This window comes from Ostrea edulis, chromosome 3 (genome assembly GCF_947568905.1).
Source record: "Ostrea edulis chromosome 3, xbOstEdul1.1, whole genome shotgun sequence".
Classification (NCBI taxonomy): Eukaryota; Metazoa; Mollusca; class Bivalvia; order Ostreida; family Ostreidae; genus Ostrea; species Ostrea edulis.
In genome coordinates this window covers 17,225,495-17,236,085 of record NC_079166.1, presented here as the reverse complement: position 1 = coordinate 17,236,085, position 10,591 = coordinate 17,225,495, and the positions used below count along the sequence as shown (strand labels likewise).

General features: G+C 36.9%; 1 protein-coding gene across 4 annotated transcripts in view; it reads right to left on the bottom strand.

Moving 5' to 3' along the window:
- LOC125673551 (RING finger protein 17-like) overlaps positions 1 to 10,591 on the bottom strand; it is a 93,846-nt gene that overhangs the window by 17,203 nt on the left and 66,052 nt on the right. For all 4 annotated transcript variants that reach the window (XM_056160234.1, XM_056160235.1, XM_056160236.1 and 1 more), the window contains 3 exons: positions 9,307 to 9,479; positions 6,698 to 6,820; positions 2,267 to 2,353 (listed from right to left, as the gene is read on the bottom strand). In XM_056160234.1, coding sequence (XP_056016209.1) covers positions 2,267 to 2,353; positions 6,698 to 6,820; positions 9,307 to 9,479 — 383 coding nt within the window. The remainder of the gene's footprint in view (positions 1 to 2,266; positions 2,354 to 6,697; positions 6,821 to 9,306; positions 9,480 to 10,591) is intronic.

Below are 10,591 nucleotides of genomic sequence, written 5' to 3'. Positions count from 1 at the left end.
AGTAATATTACCATATTTTGTATATATATCAGCCTGGGTAGCTCAGTGGTTAAATCACATATCTAGTGATAAAAGGGCCCCGGGTTCAATACCCGATTGTTTCGAAGACTTTACTCTCCTTCTTTGCTACAGTAATGTCCACCTATACAATAACCTTACTGTAATACAGAAGAGCTGACTTTACATTTTTACTGGCCACAAACAGGAACTATCAAAATATGCTAACTCTTAAAACACAGACATGGAAATATACCCCAAAATGTTATGTAGAAATGAGATAGAATGCAAGTGAATTATATGTGAAATATCTCACCTATTACACCTGACTGAGAAACATTGCACATGTCCTTAAACGCTTTGACCCAGCAATACTTCCCAGTTTTGTTGTAAACACCAAGTCGATTCATTTTTCCACAGGTCAAAGGTCACATTATGCTTTCTTGTTAATGAAGAAACACTTGATAGGTTTACAAAAAGTACAGAAATTCTACCTTCTGTATACCATATGTATAGAAATATTAGCAATGGACATTAAAGGAGAACCAACACGATCTTAATTTGAGCTGAACACATTCAGAATTCAAGCATCACCAAAAAATATATATACAGTATAATCTGTCTAAACCGGCTATGTGTGGTTCCAAAGAAATTGGCCGGTTTGCACAGAGTCCGGAGTGCAGAATGTTGACAAGAATGAGAGTTGTTTCCCTTGTATTCACTATCTATGCATACGTGTGTAATGATTGCTAACGTTTTAATATATCACAAAAGAATTCAAAATGTAAAAATATAAATGTCAGTGTTTTATTGTCGAGCTCATTTGAAAAAATTTCAATTTTTATTAAACAGTTTAAAATCTGGGAATTATTCGCGCAATTTTCTGTTGGTAAATTGTCGATTTCGTCTACTTCATCGCCGTTATCAAGTGCTAAATTATGTACGTTCGTCAAGTTTGTGTTGTGTTCATTTAAAATTTGTCTTTCCCAGCTTTCATTGTAAATGTCTCGCTTTCAACTGTCTCAATTTGTGAAACGGAAACTAATGTAATGCCAAGTGATCGACTGGACATGGCGAGTTGTGCTAACTAACTGCATATCATCACTGTCTGACTCGCCGTAGAGCTCCGAGAAGTCCACAAGGGGAAACCCTGCTTTTGGAAAACATAACGGGATTGTTGCCGATTTTGTTTTATTCCAAGAATATATCGAATTCATCGATTAATTGAACTTTGTCTTTAAATGTCAGTTCTCGTCTCTGTCGTTAGGGGGAGGGTGCCATTACCTCGTGCATGGTGCTGTCATAATTGAAAAATCAGGTTTTATTTTAAAATGATCGCGACTCATCTCCAGTTGCACTCTTTTACTTACATGTGGCTTCCCTTGAGACACCCTTTGTGTACACCGCGTGTGATCGACCGAATACCGACAGGTTGGTCATCGTGGGGTGGCTGGTTTAAATGCGATAATTAGAGCTAATTACGAGCAGTTGGGACCTTGTGTACACCGAATACCATTGACCGCAACAATTAGGGTGGTGTATCATCGAGGGGCCGGTTTACACAGGATAATTAAAGTTAATTGATAGCAGTTGGGACTGTGTAAGCCGGCCGATATACAGAATACGCAGTATCCGGAGTACAGGGAATTATTAATAAAGGATTTGTTAAAGAAATGTTAGGGACTATATTTTGTGGCCGGAATTGACAGAGCGCCGGAGTACTCAGAGGCCGGTTTGGACAAATTATACTGTATAAAACAAATCCAGTACTCAAGCACCTGTCCTAGACTTGTGCTGTTTATACTCGTTTTCAAACACTTTGTAAGTACTGAGTAACAAATCAAATATTTCATGGTTTGTATGAAACATTTATCATTTTATAGACTTGACTATAAATCAATTTATTTTAGCCATGCAGGCTTAAATATATCTTAGTCACACACATTTAACTTACCACAACATCAATAACTCATGACTTTGTCACACACATTTAACCTACCACAACATCAATAACTCATGACTTTGTCACACACATTTAACTTACCACAACATCAATAACTCATGACATCATCACACACATTTAACTTACCAAAACATCAATAACTCATGACTTCATCACACGCATTTAACTTACCACAACATCAATAACACACGGCTTCGTGACACACATTTAACTTACCACAACATCAATAACACATGACATCATCAGACACATTTAACTTACCACAACATCAATAACACATGACATCATCACACACATTTAACTTACCACAACATCAATAACACATGGCTTCGTGACACACATTTTATGCAAATAATCAAGTGTCCCCTTCGGCCATTTGCCACTCTCAGTGTTCTGAAAAATATCAAAACAAGTATAAACTTACAACCTGAACAATAGGTCCGCGGACTACACAGCTCACACAAGTCCATACTGAGCTGGAGTCCATCCCGTCTCTAACAATAGGTCTGCTGACTACACTATACTAACAGCCCACAATAGTTTGTTTTTATCCTGTCTCTAACAATAGGTCTGCTGACTACACTACTCACTAACAGCCCACTATCAGCTTGTTTTTATCCCGTCTCTAACAATAGGTCTGCTGACTACACTACTCACTAACAGCCCACAATAGTTTGTTTTTATCCCGTCTCTAACAATAGGTCTGCTGACTACACTACTCACTAATAGCCCACAATAGTTTGTTTTTATCACGTCTCTAACAATAGGTCTGCTGACTACACTGCTCACTAACAGCCCACAATAGCTTGTTTTTATCCCGTCTCTAACAATAGGTCTGCTGACTACACTACTCACTAATAGCCCACACTACTCACTAACAGCCCACAATAGTTTGTTTTTATCACGTCTCTAACAATAGGTCTGCTGACTACACTACTCACTAACAGCCCACAATAGCTTGTTTTTATCCCGTCTCTAACAATAGGTCTGCTGACTACACTGCTCACTAACAGCCCACTATCAGCTTGTTTTTATCATGTCTCTAACGCGCCTATGTTAAATCAATACTGTACAACAACTTGTAGTCCGGAGTGAGAAATATATTCCCCAGATTTGTGTTTCTTTTCTAACTTCTGAATATCTGTTGCCATGCATGCACCAGTAGATGAATATCAAAAAGTCAAAAATGGCCTCACAAGCTATATATTATATGTATAGGACTATATCAACTCAAAAACACTGTCTATCAGAGCTGTCAACAATTATGAAATGGAAAGTAGTAAGGGAGGGATCTCAGGGTTTGAAATTAACAGTCACCCACTCACCATTTGCTGCTAAATTTCCAAGTGGGCGAATCAAAATTATGGTCCAAGTTGCCCACATGGCGATTATAAAATTTATGAAATAAATATTTGCTTTTCAATTTTGTCAGATCATTTTGTTTTTTTTTCTTTAGAAAGTTTGTGATCTGCAATGCGCTTCATGATTAACTTTTAGAATCACTTCTCTGCAAAGCGTCCAAATAATTTTGAATTACTGACAATGTGGCGATTTATAAATGGGGTCAGTGAACCCAAGAAATAAAAAATATAGACAGAAATGAGTATCAGGGTGATTACGATAAGACAAAAAAAAACAACAGAAGTTGTTGGAATCATGGAAGACCAACCGACTGTGGCTAGAAAACACAGAAGCGGATGTGACTTATTCGTATTGTGAGTTAACACTTGATACTTCTTCGGGAAAAAAGGCTGGGAAACATGCTCGTCGCATGCATGGGGCATAGGGTGTCATGGTCGGTTGGTCTTCCATGATTTCAAACTTCCGTTATCTTGTTGTCTTATCGTATTCACTGTGATACTCTTTTCTGTAATACCATTAAATGTCACAGGGTCCCGATTGTTTGTTGCCGGTTGCATGTCGTATAAACCAAACAGCATAACAAAACATGAAAATACTTTTCAAATAAAAGGTGTTCTAGTCAGTGGGCGACTAAATTTTGATGTGGGCCCCTATAAATGCAAGGTTCAGTGGCCCACATGGCTACAAAAGTTTTCAAGTTAGTTTCAAACTCTGGATCTGAGGGAATTTTTTTAAAATGAATAAATAGTAACTTGAGCAAAATTTGAAGCATATTTCATGCCCAAATTTCATGAACTTATATACTTATTTATAATCATACTATCATCAAACATTTACAACTGCAGAAGGTCAAGCAATTGTTTTCTCCTGTTGATTTTCTGTCTATATATCTGCAACAGATAAAAGACACAACTTTTGAAAGTTTTGATCAGATACAACTTCATATCAGCATCATGTCTGTGGACATAATGTAAGCTTTTCCTACTAAACCTACGACCATATGTTTTTCGTCATTTATTATATGTATATTGATATCTTTTGACATTTCAATTCCAAAAATCGCTAAAAGGCATCAAAGATGCGTATGGCCAAGTTGCAGTTTAGAAAATTATGCACACTTGCATTCACAAAGTAAAAACATGCACATATTTAATATAGTTTATAAGTATGAAGCTTTGAATGGCCGCAATAGGTATTTAGTGTGATAATGACCTTGACCTTTGGATTTCAAAAGCAACATGAATCTTGAATGTCATCAGGATTTGGAAGTCTGATAAACATGCACCAGCAAGTACATGTATAAAAGTTAGAGGCAAGCTCAAATCTACAGTTTATAGTGAAAAAGAGACCTTGACCTTTGACCTCAACATAAATACTAACCTTCCTCTTTTAGATGTGATCAAAATATGCAAGTCTGACAAAGACGCACCAAGTATTATGAAAGTTAGAGACCGGACAAGCTCAAATCTATGGCATTTTGTGACATAGTGACTTTGACCTTATGACCTCAAAATAAATAGGAACCTTCCTCTTTTGGATGTGGTCATGTTATATAAGTCTCACAAAGATGCACCAAAAAGTATGAAAGTTAGAGACCGGACAAGCTAATTGTGGATGACTGCCCATCCTTCGCCAATTTAAAAGCCGAGATTTGCTACACAACTCGGCTAATAAAAGTAGTTTTGTTGCATCCAGAACTGCATTTTTTTTTGCAATATCAGTGTCTGCATGGAGACATCTTGGGGAAAAAATGAATTGTGTGATCAGCTAATCGGTATGTTACATTCAATGAGTATTGTAGAGAGGCGGATCAGATTTTTATAGATGAATTCACACAAGCTTGTTGGTGTTTGATAGTGCAGAGATGTTTTCAATGTCATTTTCCCCACTGTAAGAAACGATGAAGTCCGTCAAACAGATTGTGCACTTAGCATACAAATCCCCTTTTCTTACTTTGAAATGAATAGATATTTACTTGTACAATTTTCTCTGAATTTCTGGTTCCATCGAGTTTTCTATGGGGGAGTACTATTCATAATTGTTATTTCCTTACGTTTAGTAGCAGTTGCCATATTGTTTATTTCAAAGCATTAAAATCATTGAGAATATGTATATGGACTATGCAAACATAGTTACGACTATGACTTGTTTATCATAACAATTAAAACCGAAGACAGGCTGTAAACAGACATCTATTTGCTTTCACTAGATTAGAAACACAATAAATCAGAGATTGTTTTGATGAAAAACAAATGTATCCCCAAGGAAGTGCTCTAAATGAAACCCCCTCCCCTTAATGTACTGCATGGTATGGAGGAGAAAGCATGAGCAGGAACATAGACATTATGAACTCCCATAACCACATAGGAGAAGTGTTCACCAACTATTTTACACCCTCCACCCTCAAATCCACTATAACTTTAAGGATAACAATTGGATCCTCCTGTTCCTACAATATGCACATCTGCAAATGGCATTGAAATATTGTACAAAATTCCAAGTCTATATTTAGATACTCCTGTCCCAATCAAATGGCAATGAAGCATTGTACAAAGTTTCAAATCTATCCAATAAGCCATATAGGAGAAATGTTCATAAGCTATTTTACATCCTCCACCTCTTTTAGATCCACTATAACTTTTAGAAAAATAATTGAATCCTCCTGTCCTGACAATACACACATCTACAAATGGCAATGAAGCATTGTGCAAAGTTTCAAGTCTATCCAATAAGTCATAAATATGGAAGAGAAGCATTCACAAGATTCTGTGACAAACAGACGGACAGAAAGTACAAAAAAAATGTCTCCCCCTGAGAGAGGGGAGACATACATATCTACTGTATGAACAAGTCTATTCATACATCTTCGCATTAACAAAATTATTGCACAGGTAAAATTACCATATCTGTACTAAAATTGCGAATGTTTCAAGAATTTCTAAAATGTGAAGAAAAACAAGTGTACAATATTTCAGTGAGTATTCAAGAGAAGCTAAAACATAACTATGTGCTAATTAAGTCATAAGTCAAAACATAACTACGCTGGGTATTTGTTTAAACATAACACATCAGTGCTAAGTCAAAAACTTAACATCGTTGGGTGACATTTCTTACATTAGAATTTCACATTTAATGTACTATAAAAGTGGTTAGTGATGTGTGTGGGAAATATACACCAATTACGCAGTCGTGTAATAAGCGTGTAAGTTTCCCCCAAGCATATAGTTATAAATATTTTATATAATATAATAATATATGATAATCAGCTACTGTGTATTTTTCCCCTCCACACGTAATGTTGGACGTGGAAAAACACGTATTTAATCCCCAGGCTAAATAACCACTTTTACAGTCTGTATTAGTGATCGGACTTACTGGGATTGTATTATGCAGTACACACTCGAAACATTGCGGTGGGAGGTACATGAAGTCTTCCACATCAGCTCGGATCTTGTCATAGGACACTCTCTCACAGTTCCCAAAGTCCACAAACTTCACCTGAAATTAACAAGAGGTACTGTGAGCAATGCTCACTAAGAATACCCCCTGCTTACCCCAATCTCCCAAAGGGTGTTGTTAATAGGTATAAATTACCTCTTTCCCGAGTGTAAAAATATAGTATGCCCTTGTAGAAGAAAATGGAAGATATAGTCCGAACACAAATCCATGGTATAAATCTATAATTTTGACCTTGAGATCAAAGGTCAAGGTCATAAAGAGGTCATGAATGTACATGACAGATAGTCTCATGGTGATACACCCATGTTTTATGGTATGACTATGTCAAAACCCTGTAATCAATTTTGACCTTGAGGTCAAGTTCAAGGTCATATAGAGGTCATAAAGGTACCCGGCACATCGTCTCATGGTGATACACTCATGTGTCAAATATGGTATGCCTATGTCAAAGAACGAAGAAGTCATGGCCCTGACACGAATCCATTGTAAAAAACCTTGAGGTCAAGGTCATATGGAGGTCATGAAGGTACCTGACACATCGTCTCATGGTGATACACTCATGTGTCAAATATTTTATGCCTATGTCAAAGAACAAAGAAGTTACGGCCCGGACACGAATCCATTGTAAAAAACCTTTAATTTTAACCTTAAGGTCAAGGTCATGAAGGTACTCGACACATCGTCTCATGGTGATCCACCTGTGTGCCAAATATGGTATGCCTAGGTCAAAGAACAAAGAAGTTATGGCCCAGACACGAATCGGCACAGACAGACAGACAGACTGAGTGATTCCTATATACCTCCCTCAGAACTTCGTTTGGGGGGTATAATAACATCTCTGGTATGCTTCAAATAGTTGTATTACCGAGCGAGTTTCCTTACAGATGATAGTCTGTCTGAAATTAACATCTCTGGTATGCTTTAAAATAGCTGTATTACGGAGCAAGTTTATTTACAGATGTTAGTCTGTCTTGTTAAAGGATTGCATGAATAACTGAATACTATCTGATGTTAAAAGATTGAATGAAGATAACTGAATACTATCTGATGTTAAAAGATTGAATGAATATAACTGAATAATATCTGAATTAGGGCTGGGACGATTCAGGGTTAGCTCGATTCGGTTCGGTTTCGATTCAGAACAGCACAGTTCGGTTATTTTCAATTCGGTTATTTTCGATTCGGTTCATGTTAGGTCCAATTTATCTAATGACACCACAAAAATTAACAATTTTAATGAGTAGCATATTTGATTTGATTTTATTCAAGTTATATAACTATATGTTGTCATTTGTAAACATCATATCTATTCATAATGACATTTTATAACTTTGATAGAAAAAAGAAAACACCGACAGTCTATCAAAATTTGTTATATTAATGTGTTGCATAAGTTTTGGATTATTAAACAAATCTATAGTGAATCTAAAATGTATATGATATTGTTTTCATTGATATGCAAAAATTCAACAATTCTATCAATTGAGAGTCTTTGAAAATCTCTCCTTTATTGATTTACTTCTCTTATATTAACTGTCAAATCTGTGTCATTACCTACGATGTTGATTTCACTCCACCACTGACAGAAATGCTTATTGTCATGTAAAAATTAACTGCAATGATCTTACGGACCATATTCTGTTGGTATCTGAGTGGTGAAAATGCTAACTCTCAACACAGTAGTGATTTAAATCTCTGTTGCATAAAAAACCCACGTTTTCAACATCACTCGGACGCCATATTTGTTGTTTTGGTGTTAAGTAAAATCTAAACCGAACCGAAATCCGGAATTTATCATCGTTGCATCGAATTGAATGATATAAATCGCGGTGCACCGAAATTTTCGGTGCACCGCATAGCCCTAATCTGAATCCTCGGCAATTTTCATTAAGAGTATCAACATGTTCAGCTTAAGCTTCCCCAGCAAGGTTCCATGCATTGAGGTTCCTAGGTAATGAACTGACACGTACTTTTATGTCCAGCCTCTGCCTAGGTAATGAACTGACACGTCCCTTTATTACCTTTATGTCCAGCCTCTGCCTAGGTAATGAACTGACACGTACCTCATTACCTTTATGTCCAGCCTCTGCCTAGGTAATGAACTGACACGTACCTTTATGTCCAGCCTCTGCCTAGGTAATGAACTGACACGTCCCTTTATTACCTTTATGTCCAGCCTCTGCCTAGGTAATGAACTGACACGTCCCTTTATTACCTTTATGTCCAGCCTCTGCCTAGGTAATGAACGGACACGTACCTTATGTCCAGCCTCTGCCTAGGTAATGAACTGACACATACTTTTATGTCCAGCCTCTGCCTAGGTAATGAACTGACACGTCCCTTTATTACCTTTATGTCCAGCCTCTGCCTAGGTAATGAACTGACACGTACCTTATTACCTTTATGTCCAGCCTCTGCCTAGGTAATGAACTGACACGTACCTTATTACCTTTATGTCCAGCCTCTGCCTAGGTAATGAACGGACACGTACCTTTATTACCTTTATGTCCAGCCTCTGCGCTTACCTTTACACAGTGGGGTTCCAGTGATAAAATTTTGGCTCTGTACCATTGTTGGTCCAAATGAAAGAATGCGATACACGCCTGATTTAGCTGCCATTCCATGTCTTCAAACTTGTGAGGGTCACTGTCGATGAACCGCATCTGAATTTCTTCACTCATCTCTTTGAATTCTTCATCTACAAATCACAATGTCATTCAGCCATGAAAAGCAAAAATTTGAAGAAAATGAAAAAATAATGTTGTGTAACACTCCCCCCCCCCCCCCCCCTTTCCGTATGGCCAAAGTCAAGGGTGAAGATCATAAAGTTTGGTACTGAAATAAATGTCTTGTCACAATTAAGGAATACACAACTGTCATGTGAAATATGAAAGCCCTAGTCAAAAGTTATGGCCAAAGTTGGAAGTTTTTACAGACAAAGACTATGGGGTGGGACGATACTAGGGCTGGGACGATTCAGGGTTAGCTTGATTCGGTTCGGTTTCGATTCAGAACAGCACGGTTCGGTTATTTTCGATTCGGTTCATGTTAGGTCCAATTTATCTATTGACACCACAAAAATTAACAATTTCAATGAGTAGCATATTTGATTTTATTTTATTCAAGTTATATAACTACATTGTATTTGTCGTCATTTGTAAACATCATATCTATTCATAATGACATTTTATAACTTTGATAGAAAAAAGAAAACACTGACAGTCTATCAAAATTTGTTATATCAATGTGCTATATAAGTTTTGGATTATTAAACAAATCTATAGTGAATCTAAAATGTATATGATATTGCTTTCATTGATGTGCAAAAATTCAATAATTCTATCAATTGAGAGTCTTTGAAAATCTCTCCTTTATTGATTTACTTCTCTCATATTAACTGTCAAATCTGTTTCATTACCTACGATGTTGATTTCATTCCACCACTGACAGAAATGCTATATGTCATGTAAAGATAAACTGCAATGATCTTACGGACCATATTCTGAAATTACTCTTCCCACGTGCAAAACCCGAATTTTCTCTGTCACAATCATGATCTTTGCCAATATACTACAGAACATACACTGTATCGATCTATCATGCTTCGAACTAACAAAAGACTACCCGGATGATTGTATTCCACCCACATTACGCCCCCCAGCTGGTGCTAAGGCTAAAAAAGCCGATTATGAAGAAATCAACCCTCATCTATATGCTGAAGAGGCCAAGATGGCGGCCTTTCGTGTAGAACGACATATGATCTCCCCATACATTCAGGCATTGTACATTATCTTTTTTGAAAGTATAGGG